Consider the following 27,652-nt stretch of genomic DNA (forward strand, 5'->3'; position numbering starts at 1 on the left):
CACTGCATTTTACATATGTCTTTTTGAATTAGAAGAATGTTATTTCACAAATACTTGATGTCTTAGCAGTGTTTGCTGGAGTTCAGACATGAAAAAGGGGAGCTGGACTGAAAATAAGTCTTTTTGATAATGAATAGACTGATTCACAGGAAAAACACATTGATTGACCTCATAGTTAAGTGTCAGTCATCTACCTTCTTCTTCTGTTGGGGGTGTTTTAACTTCAAATAAATTGCATCATTGTCTCTACCAGCAAAATGGAAATTCCATCTCAGTTTTGATAAGGTTTATCAATACAAGAAAAGAATGACATTAATGCTCATTGAACAGATGGATTCTTAGGGGGCTGTGTTTTTATAATGATATGTTAAATTTTGTTATCAGTTTTCCTAGTGAGATCAGCATTATTTATAAGCACTGAAGACATTAGAAAATACAAGCATGGCAATAACAAAATGTGGAACAGGAGCATTAGAAATGATGTGGCAACATTACCACTGAGTATTTTTAGCCACATTCTCAGCAATTCACCAGTGGCTTTTCAAGGATGACTTCCCTGACCTCTGAACCAAGAAGTCACTTAAGCATTTTGTAATTTGAGTGGGGCTACCTAAAATCTTAAAATGAGACATGTGACTAAGAGGGCTGAGCTCACACACAGGCAAATAGAAGGTTGTTGCTGGCAGAAGATTGCTGACAAGGATGAATTCGCAATAAAATAGCCAAGCCTTTAAGCCCACTCCTCCTTGCTGACTGGGACCCCTTAAAACAGCACATTCCACACATCCAGAGCTGAGCAGGGAGGGCTGGAACTGCCTGTGCTCCCTCTCCTCTTGCTGGCCAGTGCTGCCACACCAGCTCAGACCTGGGGCACTGAGAAGCTGTTGCTACTCCTGAAGTGCCTGAAGTCAATCCTGCCTTTCTCACTGCAAATTATCAACCTGAATTCCCTGCAGAACTGTAGCCCATTCTATAAATGCAAGAGATGCAGGCAGCTCAGCAGAAGCCACACAATGCTGGCACAATCAGCACTTTACATTGTTTCCTAATGCCACACTCATTCCTTGAGACTGGAGTTCCACAAACGGGAAATAAGTAGGTAGCAAAAGTTTGAGTAGGCAAATTTTTGTTTCTTTCCTTAAAAGAAATGTGTATGCAATTCTTTATCATAGCTTTAAAGGTTTGCATGGAATACACAGAGTTTTTCAGGTAATTTGTTGACAATTTATCATGACATTTTACTGTCTCTGAAGTTACTGAAACTTGCATGGAAAGATATTCAAATGTGCAGTCTACACACAAAAGCCCTTTTTGTTATCTGCAAACAATTAATTTAATTGCAATAAAAAACTACTAGCACAATTTCTACCTGAAGTAGAAGTGTAAATAAAGAATAAACCTGAGATGAGGAAGCATAGTGTAGCATTTATGTGCTTTATGACAGCAAGCTTCAATACTATCATTATGCTAATTTATTCCAGGCAACCACTTTCATCTCAATGGTGGTGAAGGTCCAATTCTGGTAGAGATTGGTAAAGTTCCAATTCCAGTTCCAGTTGAGCTGGACACCAATAGACTGATGGTTTGGGTGATCTTCAACTGCCCATTTGGATTTGGGGACCTTTGAGTATCCTTCTACCTGAGTGAACTACAGCATTAGCCCTTTCTTTGCTTTTGATGTAAGGCTGATTTTGGTTAGTGCTTGCATCCCAGGCTATTCCCAGTGGTAATTCAGACACTGACTTACAGGTTCTTCTATAATCCATGGGGCCAGGAGCCCCTGGGACAGGGGGAAATCAAGAAAGAGCAGGAGCTGCTTCAGCTCTGCCAGCTTCATTACTGGAAACATGCCAGAATCTTTAGCCAGCTGCAATTGCAGACCCTTGCTGATGTGATTTTAACAGCATTGAGCCAGGGAATGCACAGGAAAACTCCTGTACTTGACTGGGGGAATCTTCAGTAGGGCAGGAGTGGTGAATGGCAGCAACCTCTTCCAGTGACACCAGGGAAGTCACAGCTCAACTTATTTTGCTCAGAAGTTCCCCAGTTCAGAGTAATTTCTACAACTCTTTCCTGATCCAAGCTAATTTTGAGTCAAATGAGTCAAATGTTGGCTCCTCTGAGCAGGTATGAACCTGTGTCATGTTGGTATAAAAACCTTTCAGCATGTGGAATTAGTAAGAACCTTTTAAACTCTGTTCACTGAGATAAAAAGGTGTTTCTGTGTAAATCTGACTTGAAGAAACTTGTGTGTCCAGCTTGTAATTAATATATTGAATGCTTCTAAACTGCCAGAAATCCATGCCAAAAATCAGAGATAGTAAAATCCTCACAGCTGGACTACACAAACATGCTTCAGAGACCTGTCTGAACCCACTTTGCAGTCATTTTAACTTCCAGATGTGAGCAGTCAGTCCAATGACTCCAGTACAGCTTAAAGGTTGCCAAGATTAAGAAGTTTAGCCAACTGTATAAATAGGAATGGAATTTAAGTAAGGGCAGTAAATGCCAACCCCCTTCGTTTTAGTGAGTTACAGAGGTTTTGAATGGAAACCCTCACAATTAAACAAAATGAGTGCTGCAGCCAGAAATTTTGTCATTGGAATGAAAGAGGGATGTTCTGCTTCTGTCCCAAATACACCCTACTATATTAAACCATTTCCCTTGGGATCAAACAGACTGTGACAGATTCTGCAGTGAAAGCCTGCTCCAAACATCATCTCTGCAGAAATATTCCAGTTGATTTCAATGAGCTTTGGTACAGGGCCATATTGGCATCCTTTAAAACTTTACTGAACTAAGTTTTCCAGGGGAGCTGCAGGAGCAAATATGGGTACAATGACTTCAAAACCAAGCATGAAGGCCACTGCGAGTCAAATCACATCACAGGGAGGAAATGACAGCAGAATTAATTCATTCTTATTTATCTAGATTTAAAAAACTGTAAGTTCACTGCTGTATTTTTCAGATGAAGGAAACTTCCAAGTTGCTGTTGATCCCTCACAGATTTTTCAGTCTGAGTCACAAACTACTTATTTGTCACAGACCACTGAAATAATGATAAGGTTTGCAATATGCTTACTAAAAACATGCACAAAATTTAATATATTTGGGACTTTTGTCTATTTGATAGCAGCCAACATCAACTACCTATTTTTTTTCTGCCATTAAGTGCATATTAAAGTCCCACTGATCATCAGTAGGAGTTAAACATGAGCTTGCCCTTAGGATCTGGCATTCTCTCATCACCAGTTTAGCTCTTTGCTGACCTAGTAGTCAACACACTGTTTTACAACAGGCCATCTCACTTGCTTGAGATATTTATTTCCCCACATGTAATGCTGTAATTTCAAGGAGACTAGCTTGGGAAGAAGGATGACTGTGTAAATATAAAAGACAAGGTATCTTTGGGCGTTTCTTATGTTCTGGATTGGGATGTTACTGTTACAAATTATTTGGGAAACCCCAAAAGAGAATCCACAGGCAAATCCATGGAAAACATTAATCTGTTTGAGTAAAGGAGTTTAGCAAACATCAATGGAAATCTTTACTGAACATTTCCTATGTGTGCTTGTATACATCTAGATTAGAGACAGAAAATGCCACTTATATAATCCCAGAACTGGAGATACTAATCCAGATTTTAACAAGGCATAAAGAAGAGAATTGCATAGAATACTTAAAACGTAAGTATTAAAATGATACTCAGCATTTTGCAAACCTGTCAGGGAAAGGATTCCCTCCTGTTGCACAGCCCCACTGTTTAACATAAGTCCATCAATATATATGGGAATTCTTGTCTGTAAGCCTTGAATGACAATGCCTCATGTCCAACCTCACTGTTCTCACTGGGAAGATAATAGCAATTAATTTGATAGAATCCTGAGTCTCTTTGTAAGCTGTAAGAAGAGATGGAGTAAACAAAAGCAGAAACTGCTGCAGTGCAAAGAGCACTTGCACTACCCTGGGAATGAGCAAAATGAACACAAGCATCACATTGACTATTAAGTGCCTGCAGTCTGATTCTTTCTTTCAAAACAATGACAATTTTTGTCCCATCCATTTGCTCTGAATTACTCAAGGATTTCTTGATCTGCTACAATTAACTACTATCAGGTATATTTGAAACCTGGGAGTTCTACACATTTCTCAGATACAATGGAAAGAATGTAGTCCTGTAGTTTCTTCTCTTCAAGATGCTTTCCTTCCCCATTCAGAGATCCAGGCGTCCTCCTCTTGCTAGAATCCACACAAAGATGCATTTTACAAGTATGCCCAGGTTTGGGAACTGTTTACAAACCAATCTGTTTTCAACCTACTCTACATACATCCCCCACTGGAGTGTTCGTAATGTGACCTCTGCACACTGCCAAGAGCACAGGAGAGAGAGGAGGGAGATCGGTTTGATACCCAAAGCATCTCCCTCCCTCCCCTTTTCCTCTGCCTTGCCGTGATCATCGAAGGCATCCGCAGTCGAAGCCGTTGCACCTTCTCACACCTGCCCTGAGCCGGGATTTTCGTTGGCAGCCCTGAGTGCCTGTCCCCTCCCTTCTCCCACGACAGCCCGAGCCATCCCGCCGGGTGCCGCGGCCCGGGGCAGCCCCCGCACGGCAGCGCCCCAGCCCCGGCCCCTGCCTGTGCCAGCGCTGCCTTGCTGCGCCCAGCTCCCCCATCCGCACCAGGGAACCGGGCTCTCCCCGAGCCAGGGAACCGGGCTCCCCCATCCGCACCAGGGAACCGGGCTCTCCCCGAGCCAGGGAACCGGGCTCCCCCATCCGCACCAGGGAACCGGGCTCTCCCCGAGCCAGGGAACCGGGCTCTCCCATCCGCACCAGGGAACCGGGCTCTCCCCGAGCCAGGGAACCGGGCTCCCCCATCCGCACCAGGGAACCGGGCTCTCCCATCCTCACCAGGGAACCGGGCTCTCCCATCCTCACCAGGGAACCGGGCTCTCCCCGAGCCAGGGAACCGGGCTCTCCCCGAGCCAGGGAACCGGGCTCTCCCCGCGCCAGGTGCGCCTCTTGCTTTTTTATTTTTTATTTTTCTTTTTTTTTTTTTTTTCCTGGGGTGGTGGGGGAGAGCAACATCAAATTTGCCGCACATTTGAACCCAAGTGAGCAGCATCCTCTGGAATGCAGAAGACAGCCCGGCGGGCCGGGCGCCCGCGGGAGGTCGATCGGGAGTGCCCCCCCTTTCCTCCCTCGCTCGGGCCGTCCCGGTCCCGGTGCGGGTCCCGGTGCGGGTCCCGGTGCCGGTGCCGGTCCCGGTGCAGGGCGGCCGCCGCCGCCCGCGCTGGCACCGCCTCCGCGCCCGTGCGCGCCGCCGCCCCAGCCCCGCCGTGCCCGCTGCTGCCGCCCGCAGCACCGCCCGCAGCCCGGGGACATGGCGGAGTAGCCGCGCTCCGGGGAGCGGGGGGAGCGCCGAGCAGCGATGGTACCTCCCGGCAGCTGAGGTGGATGTAGGCGGTGGCAGCCGGCGGCTCGCGGCTTGACCTCGGCTTGTTTTTGGAACTGCAGGCTGGAGCGGCACGTCCGATGAGCTGGGAGGGATAAAAACCAGGAGGATTTGGGGGTAAGTGAGGGGTTAGGGATTTCCCCAAAACTGGCATTGCTTTATTTTATTTATTTTTATTTATTTTTTTGGCCGGGGGAGGGAGTGGAAGCTCTGCAGAGCTCTCGTGCCCGGGGAATGCCATCAGATGTGCACTGCAGCGCGGGCACTTCGGGAACTCTCGGTTGGAGCCTCCCGGTGCCCTTCCGCCAGCAACCCGGCAGAAGTTCGGGTCTGAATCTCTTTTCCTTCTTGTTTAAATAAGTTTTAAAATACTGGCGTCCTCAGCCAAGCCGCCCGGCGATGCGCACCAGCCGCACTTGATGCGGACTCCGCACTTGTGCCGATCGCACTGGGGTGGACACACACCCCGCACACCCCAGCGCTCCTCCCCGGGCAGACACAGCCCCGTCCTCGCCTGCCGGGGTGTGCGGGGCTGCATTTCGGGGCAGGGTGTTGGGGCTGCATTTCGGGGCAGGGTGTTGGGGCTGCATTTCGGGGCAGGGTGTTGGGGCTGCATTTCGGGGCTCGGTGCGCGGGGCAAGCCCGACCCCTGCAGTCGCACGCCGGCTTTGCGGCGGGGCCGGGCGGCCGGGGCTGCGCGCTCGGAGCGCAGCGGGGGTGGATGGCTTTGCAGCGGGGGTGGATGGCTTTGCAGCGGGGGTGGAGGGCTTTGCAGCGGGTATTAATCTCTTTCCGCTCATTCTATAGCAGCAGCAACAGGACGGGAATCCCCCCTCCCTTCGCCGCCTCCTTGCCCGGCATGCCGGCAGTGCCCCGCTGAGACGTGCAAAGAGTTTTGGGGTTAACTTGGCCTGGCCGCCCCTGGAATAGAGACTCTCCGGATATCGGATCGGTTGGGGTTTGTTGTCTATGTCGTGTTGGGAAATCTGGTGGAATTTTTTCTCGCTCGAGGAGGAAGATCCCGGTACTGGCAGTTGGCTTCGTGATCTTTTTTGGAGGGCGAAGGAAGGGAAGGGATCTCGCTTGAGCCGTGCGGAGAGAGAGCTCGGACATGTGTTGTCAGCACATCTGGGGAATACAGTCTGCAAGTTCGAAAGGAAATTTGCTGGGATCGTTCAAACTGCGATATTGATCTTTGTTATTTTTTTTCGCCGAGGGATGCACTTGGCATGAGAATCGGAGGATGGAAATTGTTTGGGAGGTGCTTTTTCTTCTGCAAGCGAATTTCATCATCTGCATTTCAGGTATGCAGCAAGCACAGAAGGAGCGAGGGAGTGGGGGAGATGCTGTGCAGGGTTCCCAGGCATCCCCTTAAGGGGCAAGAGGAACAGTTAAACCCAGATCAAAACTGTAGTTGAAAAATCCATGAATGGTGTACTGTGAGTGGGTTGTGACAGAAATCGACTCTCATCACTTGCCTCTCACCCTTAATTCAAATACGTGTGTTTTAATTACCATTCATACCGTACACAACACAGTGTACTGATAAAGGAGATGTTTATCATTTCTAGTGTACCTGATTGTGATAATTATTTGCAACGTTGCCATGATCCCAGAATTTCATATCTCCTGAAGTTCTTAAACTTGGCTGATATGCAGATCTTGAAGGATTTGTGGTTTGTTGATGGAGCTGTCATGTTCTGGTGCCACAGTTCAGGGTCTGCAAAGGGAGGGACAGCAGTAAAGAATGTGCCTCTGCTTTTAAAATGAGCTTTACTGTGTCTGTGCTCCGAAATTTTTTTTTTTTCTTTAAAAAATAAAGCCCCGTTCAGAGAGCTCTGTGGTGGCTGGGATTTCCAGCTTTATTTTAAGCTTGCAAAGATCTCTTTCCCTTCAATATGTGGAAAGCAAGGTAATTTCAGTTGTCACCAGAGCTTCTGCAATTAATAAACAGGCATGCCTAGGTGTCTAGTGTAAAGGATTTGAGCAATTTATTTGTGGGGAAAACACTTCCTTTGACTGCCAAAGCCCTGGCTCCCTTGTTAGTTTGTCATACTCGTTTGGAATATTGATGCTGCGGGAGGCAGGAGTGGTGAGGTGGCCACATTTCCAGCTTGGGACACTCCAGGGAGCCCCATGGGGATGCAGGCTGTCTGCATCTCCCTCTGCTCCACTTCCCGCACGCTTCCTCTGCCCTCCAGCCATTGCGTAAGTCCAGAAATGGGAACACAAGCAGCACAGGGCAGTGCTGGGGGGAGAGCTGGGGTCCTGGTGGACATCCCAAGTGTCCAGCCTGGATGTCTGTAGGGAGAGGCAGGTCCAAAACTCTCCTGGGATCACGCAGAGATTGGCCTGGGCTGTGTCCCAGACACAGCCCCCACACGGCAGCACCTGCAGCATCCGCCCTGGCAGCCGAGCCCCACCGTGCTTCCCGCAGTGCTTCCCGGTTTATCCACCCTTCCAGCCCCTGGGCTGGGCACACGCTGGGGGCTCAGCATCCCTATTAATCTGTCCTGCCTGCACCTGCCCCAGAGCTCCTTTATTCCTGAGCAAATAGCATCGCTGTCAGCCCACGATGTGCGTCAGCCTTCCTTTTATCCCCACAGACTGGCACCATCTGCCACCAGGCACCAGGGTGACACTGCCAGCAACCCAGGCTGACCTTCCAGTCATGTCCATCGGTACCATCAGAAAAATTCACCCTCTTGCTTTTTAGAACAGCAAAACCTGCTGCCTCTTGTCATTGAAATATCACACTTATCTATTTAGCTCAGCGTGATGTGCCGCCTGTCCAGTGCTCCTCAAATCGGGTACTTTTTAAAGTACCACTGTGAGAATGGCTAACTGCAGCTCATCACTCTCTTGGCCACTGTGACATTAATACCCTGAAACAGAAAGAAGCTGTCCCATTCTATGCAGCTACTCATGCCATGCATTTAGCTGTCACTGTTCCCTGAGCTCCTGCCCTCCTTTCCTGCTCTTCAGACAGGGGAGCCCAGGCTTTGGAACCAGTGGGATCAGTCCTGCAGGGGCTCCCATCATTCTCCATCTCCCTCTAGCACTGATACCTGATACTGTCCACACTCACACCATGTCTATTTTCTATTTGCTTCTTCTCTTTTTTCTTCTTCTTTTTTTTTTTTTTTTTTGAGGGAATAAAGGGAATAAGTGAATGGTGGGGTGCTTCTATTTCATGGGTAAAGCTGTGGTTTCAGACAATTTTGACCACACAGAGGATGTATACATGCTTCAGCCTTGTTTTCTTTTCTTCTTCTTCCTGGGGATTTTTATTTTTTTTCAGGAATCCTCACTATATGTCATCTTAGTAAAAGGATTAAGATCTGTAGATATCTGACTGGCACTAACGCTCTGTATGTTGCCTCTGCCATCCTTTTTACACTGGGTTTTGTTGCAAATTATCTGGCTGGGATGTCTGGATAACAGTGCAGGTGGGAGATGTCATGAAGCCTGTTAAGAGATTGCCTCAGCACAGGATTGGAGGCACTCTGTATTTTAGTACTTCACCACTGGTCATTCATTCAACATGTTACTTAAAAAAAAACACTAGTTGTGATCTAGTGCTGCAAATGTCTGGAATGTGAGTTAAGGAGTGTGGCAGTATTTATTTTCTTTTTTTCTTTCTTATTCATTCAGTTGTTTTAGCAGTGAAGACTGAAGAGAGATCTGCTGTACATGGATCTTTCCTGAACATTAGCAAATGTTTGATTCAATGTCTGTTTAAAGCTGTGATCTTCCTCCTGCTAATTCCAGCAGTTATTTGGATTAGGGCCTATTAGGGGCTGCTCTTCAAAGGGATAATGTCATTCACTGAATTGAATAGACTGTGAAGTTCTTTAACCATTATTAATGAACTTACTAAACACAGATTCAGTGGTATGTCCTTTGCTGTGTATTTACATAACATTTAAGTAGAAATTATGCTGAATGTAGCAGTTGTGCTGTGTTTCTTATTTAAAATAAGTAATGATGAAGTTCTTGACTCTTTGGTGTCTCTCACATTCATGAATTCTTGGAGATTTAGCACATGGAAAAAATAAAGAGTAGTTTAATCTAATAAAAAGAGGCATATATATGTTTTCAAAATATTTTATATTTAATAATTTTTATCTGTCAGTTACTTGTGTGTATGAGAGATTGTTTTGGAAGAAACTATACTGAGATTTAGAAATTGATTTTTTTTTAATCACCGTCTCTTCCATGTCTTTGGGAAATAATTTATCTGTGAACTTCATGAATTCAATATTTTTGTTTTCTTGGCATACTGAATTAAGGCTTTTGCTACTTGGAATTGCTTGTTTGAAAAGAGAATCTAGTTTCCTTGTGCAGATGCAAATGAGAAATATAAACAGGCTGAAGGACCACGAAAACCATTTCTGTCCTTTAGACAGAAATGAAAGCCCTTGCTTTCCTTCAAAGTCATATTTATTCCTTTAAGTTGTAGCCTCTGAGAAAAACAGTCATGATGTGTATTATGACTTTTGATGTTTTGTCTTTTTAATTATACTGTTCAGAATAGAAGGAGCACAGAGCAGAGGAAATGTCCTGTAGACAGAATGCTGAAATAAGTCCTCACTAGATGTTGTTCCTTTGAAGATGCAGATAGTCCTGGCACAGGGATTTTACTGTTTATATACAAAGAATAGTTGTTGTATGATGTTCAAAATTTCCTTCCTGAGTAATAATACCACCAAAGATGAATTAGCATCAATGTTCTCAGGTGGCTGTCACCTTTGCTTACACAGACATTTGTATGAGCCATGAGGAAGGTTTTTTTATGAATTTAGATATTAACAATTTCAAGAAAAAAAGCTAGGAAGTTGTTTTCAAAACTTTACAGGATTATTGGTTTAAATAAGAAAATGAAGCTGTTGAGGGTATTGGCTAAGAAGGTTTCCATGTACATTTTCTGTTAATACATCAACAAAATGATTTATAAAACCTACATGATCAACATATTTGTGCCTTCCAATGAATTGATACACTACCTCTTATTCATTTAGCTTCTGGGAACTGACATGGATAAAAGCTGTCATGTTATTTGGAAGTATTTTCATCCTTTGCCATGCTGTCAAGGCACATGGGGCCAAATCCCTTTTAGGATGCAACTTCTGTGGCCTGTTTGGCAGCACACTAGTGCCATAAATCATGTATGATGAACAACTGAGATGATGTAAAAGAACCTTCTTCTATCTGGGAACTCCAGTGTGTTCTGAGCAGCTGATGTGGCATCTCCTGGCAGTGAAGACTAGAGGTAGATTTGGAGCACATTTGCACTTCATTTTCTGTCTTGCCAGTTCTGTGGTCTCTGAGCTCTTATTACCTGGCATAACACAGAGATGCCCTATAGGAACTCTGAACTATGCCAGGGCTGGAATTACCTGCTGAATCATGGTCTGTAAGGTCTGATAACTCTTCTTCTCATAGCATCACACAACCTGAGATAATTCAAGCAGAATTGCAGACGAGAAGAATATCAAAGCTCTAACATCCAATGTTAGAACAGTGAATGGTTCATTATGTTAGGACAAAAATGTTGAAACCATGTTAATTATCCTCAAATAGTGCCACAGAAATTTCTTCTGTCACTTTTAAGATATGTGATATTCTAGGGGAAGGAATTCCTCATAGCACAGATATATATATATTAAACACACACACATATATGAAAGTGGGCACTAGGCAGACAGGAAGGTGTAACATGTAGAGGGTTTCTGGTAACTAAGAACTTTACCCATTACAATATTTTTTCCTGCTTTAGTACCATCTCCAGAGCCTCATGTCTGTGGGCAAATCTTCATGCCTGCATGGAGTTGATATTACTGAAAATCTACATGGAGTCAGTCTCTCTGCTCACATTCTCTGAATAGAGGGACCATAGGTTGGATCCAGAGACCTTCAGTTCCTCAGCTCTGGAATGCTTTCTCACTTTTGAGATTTTTTTCCACCTTCTCAAAAGGTGTGAACATGTTTCTGCTTGAAAATTCTATGGAAATGGCCTTTGTAGTCTCCTGTAAATACCTGCTTTTACTTTTTTTTGTTCATGTCTTGTATTTTTAATCATTCTATTTATTTTTATTGTTAGTTTTACAGCTAGAGTGTGACCAGGTAGGTACTAAAGTGCTGGAATAACACACATATTTTTAGCCTATGTTAAGGTAATAGAAGGGAATATTCATGAATAATTTTTGCACATTATGCTGAACTATTTTCCATCCAATAAACTGGTGGAAAGAAACTGGTTATTGCTGCTATTCTTTTCCAAATCATAGTGGTGTAGATACCCAGGTTTCAAACCTCTTCACCTGGTTATGTTGCCTCATTGTAATCCAATTGAACTAGATACCAAGATAAAATTATTAAAGTCAGGAATCAAACCCAACTCAAATTAAGCTCTTTAAAATGCAGCTGAGGCTATAGGGAAGTTTTGCCCTTGACATTTTTGGAAAGTTCTCAGTTTTCAATTCTACAACAGCTATATTTTAAATATAGCAAGGATTGAAATGGCTTTCCATTTGCATTTTGAATATTCCTTGCGTATGAATGAATAAGGAATTCCTGCTTTCCCTAAAATACTGTTTTTTCTCTGTTGCTATTGGTCAAAGTATTGCTTTCTTTCTTGGTTGAAAGGTGGTAATTTAGCTGAGGAGGAAGTTGCTGTTTTCATCGTTGCTGATTATGGCTAAACTTAACATGGCCCATCTGGGCTGTTAATAGAGAACTATATAAAACTGTTCCATCATTATCTCATTACCAGCTCAAGCAGCAGACAAAACTAGGTGACAGTTAGTTATGGACAATACAGAAATACTGTGATAAGTGTTGTTTTGCTCCTGTCTTGTTTTTGTCTTCACTACAAACCATGCTGGGAGGAATATGAAATAGGAATCAAATTGTAATTGACTTGTTTAGAGGTAACTCTGTACAATGGGACTGCATTTCCATTGCAATGCCATCAGAAAGTACAAAGGTGCCTGCCCATACATAGGACAATATCAGTTAGCAAGAATTGCACTGTGGTAAATGAATTGAAACATTATTGGTAAATAAATGGGAAATAATGTTTTTCAAAGGATAATAATCTGGTATTTGAGAGAGGGGAGGCTCTACAGACAAACCTATTTACAGCTGAATTCGAAGTAGTACAGTATTTTATTGCTGGTTTAACCATTGAGAGTTATAAAGCTGCCAAGTGTCTTTTAATGGAATTTCTTGGAGATAAAATAGCAAATTAATATTGTCATGAAAATAGAGGGCTGAAACATTGTAGACCTATATCCTGTGGAGTGCCTTTCTGGTGATGTAGTGCCTCATTCATGCACATGGGTGTTCATAAGTGCAAACTTCCAATTTGCCAATGAGGCAAATTTGTCACGTAGTGCTTAGCAGGTGACAATTGAGGTAAAGGTAACCTAGATTTACATCCACCCTAAAAGTCCTCATAACTCCCAAGAAATGTTCTAAAGGACTTTGGTGTTACTGAGACTTGGGCCTTAAAAATTGCAAAACTTGAACTGTCAACAGCAAGAAAAGCTTCAGGTGGCAGGTGGCTGTGCTCCTGTAGAAAACCAGGTAAAGCCTTTCAGGATCACAGTCCTGAAATATTTAATTTACTTTTACTCATCTTGGAAAGTGGAAGGTGATCAGTTTCCATGTACACTGCATTATGAAATCAGTATTCAGAACTAAAGAAAATAAATACTTTCATTGTCAGATGTATGTTTTCACATGGAAACATTTCTGTTTTGAATTCATGAATCTGTAACGTTTGTATTTCTGAAGTAAAAAAAGCATTAAATGCCCCACAGTTTTTACTTTTCTGATATTGTTGCCAGAAAAATACCACAGCAGCTGTAAGCCACAAATAACTAAATAGAGTATACTTTTTAGTAAAACACTAAAATAAGCATAAATTGTTTTTTCCTCCCATTATTGTTAGTCCTTAACTTGGTCAGGCTTTAAATATGGAATGGAAAAATCATGCACTGACTCTTCCCAAGTGGCTTCTCAGCACATGCGTGGAGGAGGCTGCTAAGCAATGTTACCCTTTTTTTTTTCCCCTCTAAATGTGTTGACATCTCTATGTTTTGGAAATAGAATTTGAGTAGATGAATTTAGAGGGAAACGTGGTTTCTGAAAAATCATCCTCTTGTCATTTTTATGGGTTGTTTCCAATTTCAGTTCCTTCCTGCTGTTAACTACTACAGAGCCTTGTTCTGCTGCAGGAATAATCCTAAGAGGACTTTTTCTGCTTTGCCAGCAGGACACCTATGTATTATTAATGCTAAAAGAAAAATATAATGAGTGGTAGTGAAGGGTCTTTTGTACATGTGACTATGGAAAACAAGTCTTTGAAGTGATGTTGAAGAGGCTATGTCCTCCAGCAAGCCCTGTCATTCCCAGTAGGATGGTTTTTGGGTAGGGAGCAGGTCAGGAGGGGTTCCTGCTGCCACAGCTGAAATTTATATGGTAATGTGACATTCTTGGGCTGCTATAAAGAGCATTAACTTGCATTTGCCATCGTGGGAGAGAAAAGAAACTTCAGGAAAAAGGTGGTGCTGAAAATTTATACCTCCTGGTAAAAAAGGATGACAATACTTCAGTAGGGTTCTTGGGAGTGAAATCTTATGCAAAATTAGCTGTTTGTTTATCCATCAGTGGAATGCCCCATAACTTGGTGTTAAGGCTTTCTGTTTCCCACGTGGGAAGCTGCAGTTATGGAAGGGCTGCTGCTGCTGCAGGGGAAAGGTGTGTGAGCTGTGATGGTCCTAATGCCACTGCTGGAAGGGAAAGGTGTTTGAGTGATCCTGTGATGGTCCCCACTGCTGGAACAGAAAGGAGTTTAACTGATGCTCTGCTGGTCCTAATCCAGTGAGAAATGTGTAAACCTGCTGACAGAAGAGTTCTCTGAATGGGGCTGCTTGTCTTGTTTTTTCTAAGACTGAAAGGTGTGAATGAAGGAGCTTTGCCTTATATTTCAGTTAAAAAAAATAAATAATTTCAGTGTCAGGACTTGGGGCAGTTTGCAGGGAATACACAGTGTTGGCCACACTTTCACAGATGGAGAAGCTGAGGTAAAATGTCACGTGGAAAGTCAGTCAGTAAGAATTTGAGTAGTTGCAGTCCATTTTCACTCTTATTTTGGCCATGTAATTGCCATGAATTGATATTAATCTGTGTTTCTGGTTGGGGTGTGGGGCTGGATCCCCTCAGTTTGTGCAGGGTCACAGAAAAGCCCTTGTGTGTTTCCTCATGGTCTGGATTCTTCCTCTCTCTCTGCCTTCCTCCTACAGAGTGGTTTTTCTCCTCATCGTGTGTGCAGTGAAGTTATCCTAAGATACAGTAATGGTATACATAAGAATTAAAACCATTAGAATTAAACTTAAATTGGTTTCCAGTGTGTGTGATATTAAGGTAAAATTCAGATCCAGACAAGGTTCCTCCATAAATGTGTGTTATTTAAATTCAGTTTAAATTATTGAGATTCACTCAGTTGGCCTTTTTCTGGTTCTGTTTGGGCTGTGAGTAATGAGTGGGTTCTCCAAGTGCAGCACTTCCCTGCCTCGTGTTTCACATCCCCTCAGTGTGGGTGTAGGTGACTACACACAGTAAAGAGCACCAGAGATTTTGGTCCTAAATTTTGTCTTTGGAATTTGTTCTCAGCAGCCCAGCAGGTTCCTTTCTGTACTGCTGGAATTCTTGGATATACTCTGAACACATACATGAATTTGTTTTGAGGGGTGAAACCTCATCCCAGGGCATTTTTCCCATCATGTCTGAACTCCTCCCATTTTTTATTTTGCATTACATATTCACCTGGATTCGACATTTCTGGTGTTTCAGAGGGTTTTTTTTGTTCACATTCATACCTATAAGCATTATCTTATTGTCATATTGGTTTTTGTACCTGCTGGAAAACAAAGTAATCTACAAGGACCCCACAGTCTCCTTTTGCTTGCCCAGACAATCCTGAGGGTACTGTGTGGCAGTAATTCCAACTGAAATGTAAAGTTATTTCAAGATACATAATTTTTATCTTCATTAGCTCCCCTAGCACTCTCTTCAAGTTGTTAACAATTCATCTTTGCCAGTCTGTAATTGTGCCTTTGCTCTAGAGTCACAGGTATTTAGCTCACTGTGAAACAGGATGGAAAACGGAGTAATAAATAATATTATTTTATTAGACAGTATAAATATGTTTCCATACATGCAAGCTAAAAACTGAGTCACCCTCTTTACATTTTATTTTGATACATTAACAGCAAGATTCAGCAAAATGCAAAACTTAAAAGGCTTGTTTAAGTGTTCTGCTCAATCTGAGTCTTAACATGTAATTGTATAAAACAGTTTAGATTAAGGATGTGTTGAAGTGCTTTGCTGAATCAAGGAGTAGCAGTGGTATAATATGTGAATAATACAAAATCTTTGGAAAAGCCCAGCTAAGATGAACAAAAATTTTCGTAATCGCTCTTTAAATTATACAGTTGTATAGAAAATAGGTTTTTATCCTGGTAAAATAATCTCAGTTCTTTGTGTGGTAAAGCAAAGATGCAGACTTTTCTAGGGTGATTAGCATAGCAGGATAAAATGTACAGTCAGAATTCATATAAACTGGATTGTATTTTGTTAATTCTCATTGTATGGATGCCCTGAAAGAAACAAACACCATCTCCCACAATAGTAAACACAACCAGAAGACTAAAAAGTGAAATTACAAGAGATGAGTGGTAATATGCAATGCTTTTTATGTGTGAGTTTCTCTTCCACTTTCTTCCCAACACAAATTTTAATTTTCTCTTGACCTCAAGTCCTGATAAAAAGAGGACATCCAGTGGGATGGGGACTCACCTGTGGACCAGGTGGTACCTGCAGGGATGTCTGGGACACCTCATGCTGGTGTGTGCAAGCAGCTGACAGAATTTAGATGGGTTAAGCACAGTTTAGTCAGACTGAGAGAAAACTGTTTGGTGGGGAAAATATAAAACACTTGAGGATCTGTCTGTGCCTCTGTCTGGGACCAAGCAAAGCAAACATGTCCTCTCCCCTGCTGGTGGCAGATTCAGTCTGTGTCAGCAGAAAAATTCCTCATGTATTTAAATGAGATAAGGCTCATTTATAATACTATGAATTAATTTCTACCACAAGAAAAAAGGTTTTGTACTATTTATAAAAACAGCTGGACATCTCTGCAATACATTTAGATCATATTTCTGTATGTGGATTATATCTACCAAAGGGCACAAAGCTTGCAGACTTTCTCCTTTCTCTTCTCCAGCCCTTGTCCTACTTTGGCACTGCTTAATGCTTCACAAACAGCAGTAACTCAAAACACCCATTTTTAGTTCCCTGCTCTATGGAGCTGGGACCTTCTGCTATGTTTTTATGTTTTTAAATATTTATTTACTTTGCAGTAGTAAAAGAGTGTTTCTGATTACAAGGTAGTCAGCATCTTGCTTTTAATGCTCATGAAAAGGAACATGTGGCTCAGGTTTCAGGCCACCAGTAGCAATAGCTGAATTTAAATCCTTTTTGCAAAGTGTCTCTTTCAATGGCTTCTTTACTGATATGCTGATAACTGTTGTGGAGGAATAAATGATGAAATGTGTCTTGATCACTTAGTATCATCTCATTACTGGTCATTTAAGAATTGATTCTAGTCACTGAATACTCCAGAAGTTAATACATTTAAAATAAAGCATTCTTATATTTAAAACCAGAGTGTATGATGTAATACTAGTGCATTATTTTTAAAACTCAAGTTTTTTGGATGTAACTTTCACTGATATTATATAAACTGTACAGAAATAATCTGGCATTTAGGATGACAGTTATCAATTCCTACGTGTTTATTTAAAATCTTATGCAGAAAATGAGTATTTGTTTTAGACAGCTTTGTTTTGGACATTTTTCCAGGAAAGAAAGAAAGCTCTGCTAATATAGGTTGAAATGAAGTGCAAAATGAAATCTTCAAAATCAGCTGTTAATTCAGAGAGGTAGTGTGCAGAGGATTTACTCAGCCAAAAATGTTGGCCTAAACTTTAGTTAAGCATTAAGCAGAGGTCCCTTAGTAAATAGTTCCATTAGAAAGGTGCTGTGACCTCTGCAGTGGGGATTAAAGTATGGGAGAAAACCATGCTCAGAAGCTTTACTAATCACGTGTCAGAATGATTTTCAATCACTTTGGTTATTGCTGGATTAAAATGGAGGCTGCAGAGATTAATGGTCTGTTGTTACTAATCCACTAAACCCCTGTTCCTGGATCTTTTAAATTGACTGAACCTATAGATTGTTAAGTAACTGAGAGATCTGGATTTGTAACGGTTTTAACTGTCTTTCTTCATGTTGGGTGTTAGCAGTATCTTACTATTTATTGCTCTTTGAGACTGATCTTGGCTGTTCTTGAATGGAAGTGAATTTTATGCTTCTTTATTTCCCCTATTCTGTGGCATACTAAGAGTGTGTACCATCTAATAAATGTGGATGAAGAAAGCATTATAGTCTTTATATGTGATCTGACATTAGTAGAAGCTAAAGTAAGAGCTATAGAAATGAAATGTTGGTTTACTTTGTGGTGCAGCTGTCCCTAACTGTTAGAACAGTTGTCCTAATGTCCCTTCAGTCAGTCTGCCATTAGCAGGGGTGCTTGTCACCACAGGTGGGTTTTACTGGCATTTGAGGATGTGGCCAAGGTCAAAATGGCTATTCAAGCCTTTGCAGAATAATGTTTTCTAAACTAGCAGAGTATTTGGAGTATCTGGGAAAGCCCAGAGCTTTTCCCAGAGATCTAGCACAGTGAGAGGGAATGTCTGGACTTACTTTCAGTACTTAATTTCTGTTCAGGTATAAAAAAAAAATCCCCAGGTAAAAATCATTTTACAAATTAAAAAAAAAAACAAAACAAACAACCAAAAAACAAAAACACAGAGGAAGAAAATAAGGAAACGATTCATCTGTCTACTGAGACATGAGGTGACTTTGGACCCTGCAGTGCAGTGGTTTAGGGTTCCAGCAGGGGTCTGTAAATAAGAGTTTTAATAGGTCTTCACCTGTACAGTATGGGTGAGACAGAAGTTAGGGCAGAGGGAATAGGCTGTGGAAGAAAGCAGACTGTGGTTGTGGCTGGGAGAGTTTGGGGGGTATTTAATCTGTAAGAATGTCTTGCCATGGGGCAAGGAGAGGGATGGAGCACCTTTTGTGTGTGATTTGGGCTCTCTTTACCACACCTGTGTGACAGACTGTGAACTGGAATGGTTTTTGGCTTTCATGTGTTTGCAGTTTAGTGCCATACCCCATGCTGAAAGTAAAATTAAAGAATTTGGTTTTGAGTTCTAGAGGAATGCAAAATCCAGTCTTTCAAAAATTATTTCCTTCAATGCAAGGAGCTGAGTACCTGGTGCCTGCCAGAGTGGTATCAGTGTACACAATGTCTGCATGACATACAGAAGAGGTGTTTTATTTTTGTTTTGATTTAATAAATAATGACAGTCTATCGCTAAACAACAAGATTTTGGTGTTAAATAAGGTTCAATGTGACTGTCTCCTTAATAGGAAACATGCACAGTTAAATTATCACCTAATTATATCTTGCTCTGAATGTGGTTTTGATTCCTGTTTTTCTGTGATGAAAACAAGCAGAAGTTTTTTGCCTTTGTTTTCTCTGCAGAAGTTACAAAAAAGAAAGTACACTTTTGCATTTTAACTGTACTTGGAATAATCTGCTTGGAAAAGGGAAGTAATCTCTCTTTGTAATTTGCATAAATTAATAACCCATTAAAATCACTGAAAAATAATTCAATTCTGATTCAAAGGGTCAGTATTTAATAAAATTTGATGATTATTAAATTGCTACAAATGTATGCTACATTTTTATACTAGCATACAGCAAGGTAATGTGGCTTTAACATTATAATTGACTTAAACTCTGCCAGGGAGTTCCTGGGATTAAAGTAAACCCTTTATCTCCTGCAACCATCTCTGTTTCTGAACCCTGGTGACTTGGCTTATTCTTTTGCCTTCTGGTTATCTCAGTTAATAGTATGTCTTGATTAAGGACTGCAAGGAGCTTTTACATCTGTTCTTGTCACAAAGCTTTGTAGGATAAAGTAGGCCAAAGATACCTCATCATGTAAACTATGGACCTCCAGTTATGTCTTTCCCTCCAGATTTAATACTGTGTTCAAATTAAACTGGGACTGTGGAAATAAACCCAAAGCACTTGAATGAATTTTTGCCAAGCTTTCTTGATGAAGAAGTAATTAATATTAAAAGACTGAAATGTATATGACTGGATGAAGAAAATTAAGTTTTTGTTCTATCAGCTTGTGGTGGTTTTAAGCACTAGCTAAAAATCATCAGAATGCTTACTTATTTCTTGCTGTGAGATATGGATTGGGAGAAGGGTCAAACAGGCTCAAAACTTAAAAGGAATAAAGAAAGTTTATTAACAGAACTACAAGAATAAAAAACTAGAATAAAACTTCTAGAAACTTTTTTACTCCGCTCAGCTTTTTTCTTTGCCCAACTCTCTATTTAACAATAAAACTTCTCGCTGTTTGATGAGATGGCAAATCCAGAAAAAGTCCTTTTCATGTGGTGTAGCTCAGCTCACTCAGGTTCTTCTCAGTCCCTCTGGTGCTGGAAAGTGCCGAGCTCCAGGCCCTGGTGGGCCACAGGCGTGAGTGAGCTCCTGGCTTTGGCTGGGTGTTTTCAGTCCAGAGCAGGTTTGAACAGATCCAGGAAAAAGGAAGAAAAAGTCCAGGGAACTCCTCTGCCTCAGCTAGCTAAAGCTAACTAAAAGCCAGAGAGAAGCTCTGTCCCGCTGTCTGTCCGTGCTGCACACCACAGTCCAGGAGCGGGATGCAGAGGAGTGAATTCTCTTTCTCAACACAAACTGTGGCTTCTTCTTCCCCTCTTTTGCTCTCAGAGACAGTTTTAAAGGTGCAGAACTTAATATGTAACATAAACCAGGCATTTGAGGATCCAAGTACTATAAAGTCACCCCAAGACATTCTACCCTTTATTTCTATATTATCAACTTACTACTAAAACTAATACATATTCTAACTTTATAAACACATATATGATATACAGACAAGGGCAGTGATATTTACTCATAGTTCTCACTCAACAATCAGATCTCTTTGAGGTACACATTGTGTTGTTTTTATCTTTCTACATTATCCACCATGTGCAGCCTGTTCTTTGAGCAAAGACAACCCCACTAACGTTTTTGTCTGTACTTGAAGCAGAATTGATTCACACTGTCTTTCTTAACAAAATTCTGACATGTACCACTGGGGCTGGTAAGAAATATTAATATTGTTAACAATGGTAGAGAACTGGATGAACATCTTAATTAGAACTTGTAATTTGGGGTTTCTTCACCACAGTAGGGGATATGGTACACGTAGTCAATGCCATGTTCTCTAGCCCAGGTGTTTATAAGGTTATTCTTGAAATGAGTCTTGTTGTCTGACTCAATTTTTTCAGGGTTACTATGCCTCCAAAGAGCCTGCTTTTCAAGGCCCAGGATGGTGTTCTGGGCAGTGGAGAGAGGCACAGGGCAGGTTTCTAACTATACAATAGTCACAAGTTGGCAAATCTAAACTACTGCACAGCTATGAGAAATACTGTCTTACTTTCCTGTGTAGGCAATACTTTATGTAAATCAGCATAACTCAAAAAAGCTGTTCTAGTTCATTAACAAAGGAGTGAGCCCAGAGTTTGGATCCTGCCAGGTTCAGGTCCTGGGATGTGGCATTTTGGTGAGCCTGATACATTCACTAGCTCTGTTAACCTGAATGTTTATTACCTGGTTAAATCCAGGTTCAAGACTGACCTAAATATTGTAATTCTTGCAAAATAAACATGTAGTCTGCTCATTTTTGGGGATTTGTTTTTATAGCAGTCATACACAGAAAACCCAATTATTGATGGTCAGTTTTTCCAAAGCTTCTGCCATCTCATGCACTTTTGGTATTGCTGTTTCTTGCTCAGTTGCTCTTAGAGGCAATATTAACAGATGGTAGGCATTGCTCATTAAATCTGTATCTACACCTCTCCAAGGACTGACACGATGTAGGGAAACAGACTATGTTACTGTAGTGATTGCCTAGAAGCCTGGAACTTAATGTGCTATTCCTAAGCAGTTTCCACTATCAGTGGATTCTGAGCTGTTGCTATAGAGTATAAATACATTGGTGAAATGATTCTAACTTAGCCATGTAAGTATGTACATCCATTCCCTCTTTTTTCGTTCTGCATCTGGAATGAATGGACATTTTCCTGGTGGCTGCTAGTAGTAAACCTGCTCTCAAATCATCCCCTTCTGAAATAGCCTTTTTGAGTGCTTTTTTCATTAGGATATTTACATGTTATTTTAAACACCTTGTCTGATTGTCTTCAACAATGCAGAAATATTGAGCACCTAAGTGTGACATGAGATACTGTCACTTATAACTAAACTCTTTTAGAGAGATCATTAAACTCATCATAGACATGTTTTGAGGCTGATAAAAAGAACAAAAGCAAATTCTCACAGATGGGGTAAAATGTCTGTTTCTTCCATGCTTGCTGTATTTGTGCTTTGGCAGTGTCACAGTCAACAACTCTTCCCTTTTGTCTAAATGACTTCATGCTGGACATAAAACCTAGATATCTGTAAGCCTTAGTGGCCCACCTCCATTTCCATGTCACCTGAGCCAGGTGATTCCTGCTTTTCCTTTGCCTTAAGGTCACTTTCTCTGGAATGCTGAGCTCTTCTTGCTGCTCTGTCCCCAGTGGTGATACTTGGAGGAGATGAAATAGAGACGTGTTCCATGGAGGCTGACTGATCCTGGACGTGTCTTTGCCAAAGAGGCTCTGCTGTGCAAGTTGAAAATTCTTCATGCCAGTGTGGAATTCACTTTCCATATGTTTCTAAATTGGTGGGGAGAGATGCAGAAACCAAACTAGCACATAAGAATTCTCATTTTGGCTTCTTGATTGCTCTAATTTGGAATTGATGGGGTCTGACTGGCAATCCCAAACACATCAATTTAAGCAGAAACATGATGTGCCTTTCTTGTTCCTCTTAAGCTTTTTTCTTTAGTAAAAATGCTGGATCAGAAAAGTTAAGTAATTGTTGATTCCATGGCTCATGGAGAGTTAGGGTTTAGTTCACAGTCCTTTCCTAGCTGACCTGTGTTAGGGATAAGGAAACTTAAATGTAGTACTGCATTAAATGGAAATGAAATCTACCCTTACCATTTTTAGAGAAAGAAAACAACCCTCTTGTGTTTGAACTAGGCACAGCAAGGAGTAAAATGTAGTCTCTCCTAGAATTCTGTTTTTTTTGCTTATGATTTGCTGTTTTCTAATGTTCTAAAAGCAAAGTCTAAATAAAAAGGTAATTTAAATTAATCAGTTTCAATAAAGGGATACAAAACACTGTATAGTAACTCCTAGGATGAAGTTAGGCTGAAATTTGTATTAATTTAGTTTGTTTATTTGAAAGATGCTGAAGTGAATCCAATTAAGCCAATCTAAATCTCTTCAGTACAATTTCTGAGCACAGACAAGAGGACTGTCTACCTTATATGCACATTTTTTACCTGGCAATTTACAATATCATCAGGGAGATTTGCAATATGAAGGAACCATCTAAAGTAGCAAGAGGAAAATAAGAGATTTTTCAATCCCAAGCATTGATAAAATGAAGAGTGGGACAGTGAAGATAGGGATAAAGTGTTCCTTCATATACAGTTAATAGAAATTGAGTCCCTAAGCAGGATTAATACAGAATTAACTGACAGTAATTGTTAATTATTGACATGCCAGTGATGGTTTTTTTGTCAGTAACACAGCGGGATTGAGCCTGATCCCTAAAAGTGCAAGACAGGAAATGAATCAGTGCTCCATAATTTAAAGTAGTAAAAATGAGAACTGAAGGTGCTCCACTGAGTAAATGGAAGATAAGCTGTGCTTCATTCTTCCAGGAGTCTTGCTTCTGATCCCAATAAAACCACTAAAGTTGTCACCACTAACTTTCACTCTACCAAAATTGGACTATGGGACAGCAAGTGACTTTCACCTGAGGTATTTCAAAGCTTAGGCAGTTTGAGGTCACTGACTTTCATTCCTGAGGGTTATTTTCTCCTCCTCACCATCATCTGTCATTGCTTGAACCCAACCCTGAGTTCTGAGTAAGGAGAGAAAAGAAAGACATGGGGAGATCAGTGAGGGATCCCCCTTACTGAGAAATGAAGAGTATTTGATGGTGATGGTTGAAGCAGAAGAGTGGAGAAACAGATAAAACAACAAGATATAGATTAGCAGGGAGAATGCAGGTAATGGAAGATAGCACTGAGATAGGGTGTTCCAATTGTACTTTGCCAGAAACAGATGAGAAAGAGAATTGATAACAGACCACTTTCCTAACTGCTTTTGGTTCTGGTCCTAAATAGTTAGGAATTGGATTGGTAGCTCCCATAGGAAAAAGACAGTCTCTTTGTCTGAAGAGTCACAGAGACAGAGATGTAGAGACCCTGACTGTTCAGTCATCAGACCTTGATTATTTTTTAAAACCCTTAACTTGGGGCACAGAAGCTGTCAGAAGCCTTGAAGACAGAATTGTAATAATTTAAATGCTGAAGTTATCCACTGTGTTGCTGCTGACCTTTGAAGAGTCTGCTTACTGAGATTATTTCATTAGTATTTGCACATTGACTTCCTGCCAAAAAGTCAATCTGCTTTTCCTTTGCATGCTTTTGTTATCTTGAAGGTCTTCAGTTGTGGAATAAAATCTGCTGTGTAACAAAGAGCTGACAGAGTTGGACACTTGGCAGTAAAAGCCTTCCCAGGTACAACTCTGGTGATGCTGAAATATTACGAATGTTTAATACAGTGTTTTGCGTTTTGCCTTACCTAACACCCCTGTTGCTGAAGAAAGGCAACAGTTAGTTTTAGTTCCCACTGTCCTCAAGAGAATCTTCTGCTTTTTATCTACAGGGTAGAATTTATTTGAACTTGGGACCTTGACTTTGTTTTTGTTCTTTTATCAGCCTCAAAACAGAGGATTTTTTTAAAGATGTCTGTAATGAGCTTAACGATCCCTCTCGTAGAGTTGTTAGTTATAAGTGGCAGGATGGACATCATGTCATATTTAAGTGCTCAGTGTTTCTGCATTGTTGAAGACTCTCAGACAAGGTGTTTAAAATAACAAGCTAACATTCCAATGAAAAAAGCACTAGAAAAGGCTGTTTCAGAAAGGGCTGATTTCAATTAATTTCAGATGCAGAACGAAAAATGAGGAAGATGGATGTACATCATCTCTTCTTTTTATTCTCATTCCATGGTTTTTGTCCCAGAAGGAGGGGAAGGTCAGAATGTCACTTGAAAGATCTGGATGGAGCTATCAACTTCCCATAGGCAGTGAAAGATGTCTGAACCATGAACGTCCTATTTATTGAGCCTGCAGGGCTGTGATAAAATTTTTTTTATGATAGACAGAAATTGATGATCCTGTCAAATACTTGGAGCCTGGAGGACGAAGGTATGTTTTATAACTTATCATTAGGCTCTGGGTTCCATCATCCTTTAGTCTGCTGGCAAGGCCTGCCTTCCACAAGGGATGCACTGAAGTAATTCTCATGTTCCAGTCCAGTGAAGTAAACAAACAGCTGCAATCTGCAAATGTTGCAGAATCAGGATGAGTTTCAAGGAGAACCCAATTAGAAGCATATGAAGGCAGCCAGGCCTGTCTCCCTGGAATAGGGCATGCTTGACTGTGGGTATTCATCTGGTGTGTGACAGGATGGAACTCTCCTCCTAATTGGAGCTTTTGGATGCTGCTACAGCCTAAATGATAATCTGCACAGTAAATCAGCACGGCTCCACTGATCTTTCTAAATATACACCTAGCTGGAGGCTGCCTCTTCCTGGAGGTGAAAGCTGTGAGGATTATTCTTAGTTATTCCTAGGTTAATGCAGCGGAACCTCTGGCTCAGGAGATTCCTAAACCTCTGCCTGTGATGGCAGGAAGGTTTACAATGGAGGATCTCTCTTTGCTGCCTACTTTTGTGCTCTTTTTTTCCAACATTTTGCTGCTTACTAATGCAGTTCCCAAACTTGTTTCCACCTGTATCCAGGGCATGGGATAACTGGTGATGATGGAGCAGCTTTGAAGAAAAAAAAGCTGAAAAAGCACGTGCTCAGCTCAATACTTGTGTCCCCTGGTTCTGGTTTGAAATGTCCTTTCATTGCTGTAGCTGCCAGCCTAGAGACTCCCTTCCCCAGGCATATCCCCTCTCCTACTCTTCAGTAACCCACTCTTAAAGGAAGCACTTGTGTCTCATCTCCTGGGTTTTTCCTGGGCTGCTTGATCTCATCTGCTGTTGTTCTTTAATATAAATCACATTCACATTTATTATGGTTGCAAATATTATGCCCACAGATGCACACCACATCACACACATGCATAGATTTGCATACGTGAGCGTGATAAAAATGGAGTTGGCTTCTGAGGGAAACAGATTTCCTTGGTAAACTCAAATTAAGTTCCAAATCCTGTGTCTTATCAAATGAAGGGCTTTGGGCTAGATTTTGGGATCTGGGAATGGCTGGGTAAAGACAGTTGTGCTGAGCTGGGCAGATGAGCAGACACTTGCTGTGGAGGAGGTTGTGCCCAAATGAGAAGCTGTGGAATGGTGGAGGCAGAAAGAGGGAAGAAAATCAGTCTGAGAAAGTAGTGAGGTGAGGGACAAAGACTGGAAAGACCTAATTCTGTAATCACCTAGGTTAGTACTAAATTAGGCTATTTGGTAAAGGGTTTTTCTAAAAGATTTCTTAAAAATTGAGAGGAGAAGCCAATGAGGAATTTGTACATCATCATAACTAAAGTTATATCAACATTTTAGAAATTCCATTGCAAAGGTTATGTGGGAAAAGACAGTAATTCAGCACATTCTTGTTTTAATGCAGAGGTTGTGGGATGCAGTGAATAAAGCAAGGGATTGCAGGAAGAGAAGAAGATAGTCACAAAGAAATTTAAGGCTTATCTAAAGAATGGAATTTTATCACTGTCTCTGGCAGAATTTGTGTTGCTTGGCAACACAAACCAAATTTTTTGAGGGTGGTCACTAATTCTGCGTTCCTAGTTTTCCCCAAGGCCTGTTGCCAGAGATTAAGATGATCTCAGAGACAGATGAAAAGAACCTTTGCTTTTGAGCAGCTCATCCTTAAAATAAAAAAAACCCGTAAATTGACATGTCCATGAATGCAGCTGTGGGAAGGCTGCAAAGATGGGAGGAACTTCACAACTGCAGATTTTCTGGGCAGCTGCTATTCATGGAAATGAAAAAGCCACAAGAGAACTGTTTCTTGTGGAGAAGTTTCCATGGCATGGCGAGAGAAACTCCTCTCCCGACAAGAACTGATGTAAGACTGTTGTAGAGGTGGTAACTGACTGAAAAACCCAGGTTTTGTCTCTTGTGTTGTCACTGGGAAAGAAAGGAGGTTGTGGGGAGAGGAGAAGTGTTCTGAAGGTTTTATTCTGATTCTTACTATTCTTTTAGTTCTGTTAATAAAGTTTTATTTATACCTTTTAAGTTTTGAGCCTGCTTTGCCCTCCTTCTAATTCATATCCCACAGCAGGAAATGAGTAGATAATTCCAATGGATGCACTGGTGATTTTAAACCCACTACTATTGGGTTTAAACCCACTGGTGGGATTTAAACCCACTACATTATTTGGTGCATTGGCCAGGAAACTCAAATTGGTGAACCAAAACCACTGTACCTGCTCAGCAGAGATATCACAGCCTTGTAAGGACAGCAATCCTCTTGTTTGCTGTGGTTTAGAATGAAGGTAGGAAACCTTTTCCAGACAGGTCTTTTTGATACCTTTTTTAGAGGAAAGATCAAATACTAAAATTCTTCTCATTTTCATCATGATACTATAGGATACTGTTAGTGTGAATTTGGGCCATATGTAATTTAGGGGCTTCATCCAGCCCCTAAAGTGCTGATTAATTTGCATATTGAGGGTCACAGACCATCCAGCTCTACCAATGTATGGAAGAGTATTAACGAATTTCTATATCAGCCTTTTATAAAAAGGATACCAGCATGTGTAGGAGGTGAGTAAAACATGCCCTGTCCTCATCCATTAGGAATGACTGTAGTTCTTAATTGAAAGCCTGGA

The 27,652-nt window shown here is 41.4% G+C and overlaps 1 protein-coding gene across 1 annotated transcript in view; it reads left to right on the plus strand.

Moving 5' to 3' along the window:
* The first annotated feature begins 5,359 nt into the window (after positions 1-5,359).
* CA10 (carbonic anhydrase 10 (inactive)) overlaps positions 5,360-27,652 on the plus strand; it is a 171,817-nt gene continuing 149,524 nt past the window's right edge. The window contains exons 1-2 of the mRNA XM_014255806.2: positions 5,360-5,571; positions 6,262-6,758. Coding sequence (XP_014111281.1) covers positions 6,698-6,758 — 61 coding nt within the window. The 5' untranslated portion in view covers positions 5,360-5,571; positions 6,262-6,697. The remainder of the gene's footprint in view (positions 5,572-6,261; positions 6,759-27,652) is intronic.

The sequence above is a fragment of the Pseudopodoces humilis genome, chromosome 21 (assembly GCF_049639895.1).
Source record: "Pseudopodoces humilis isolate 2021_Gansu_Grassland_sample_001 chromosome 21, ASM4963989v1, whole genome shotgun sequence".
Taxonomy (NCBI): domain Eukaryota; kingdom Metazoa; phylum Chordata; class Aves; order Passeriformes; family Paridae; genus Pseudopodoces; species Pseudopodoces humilis.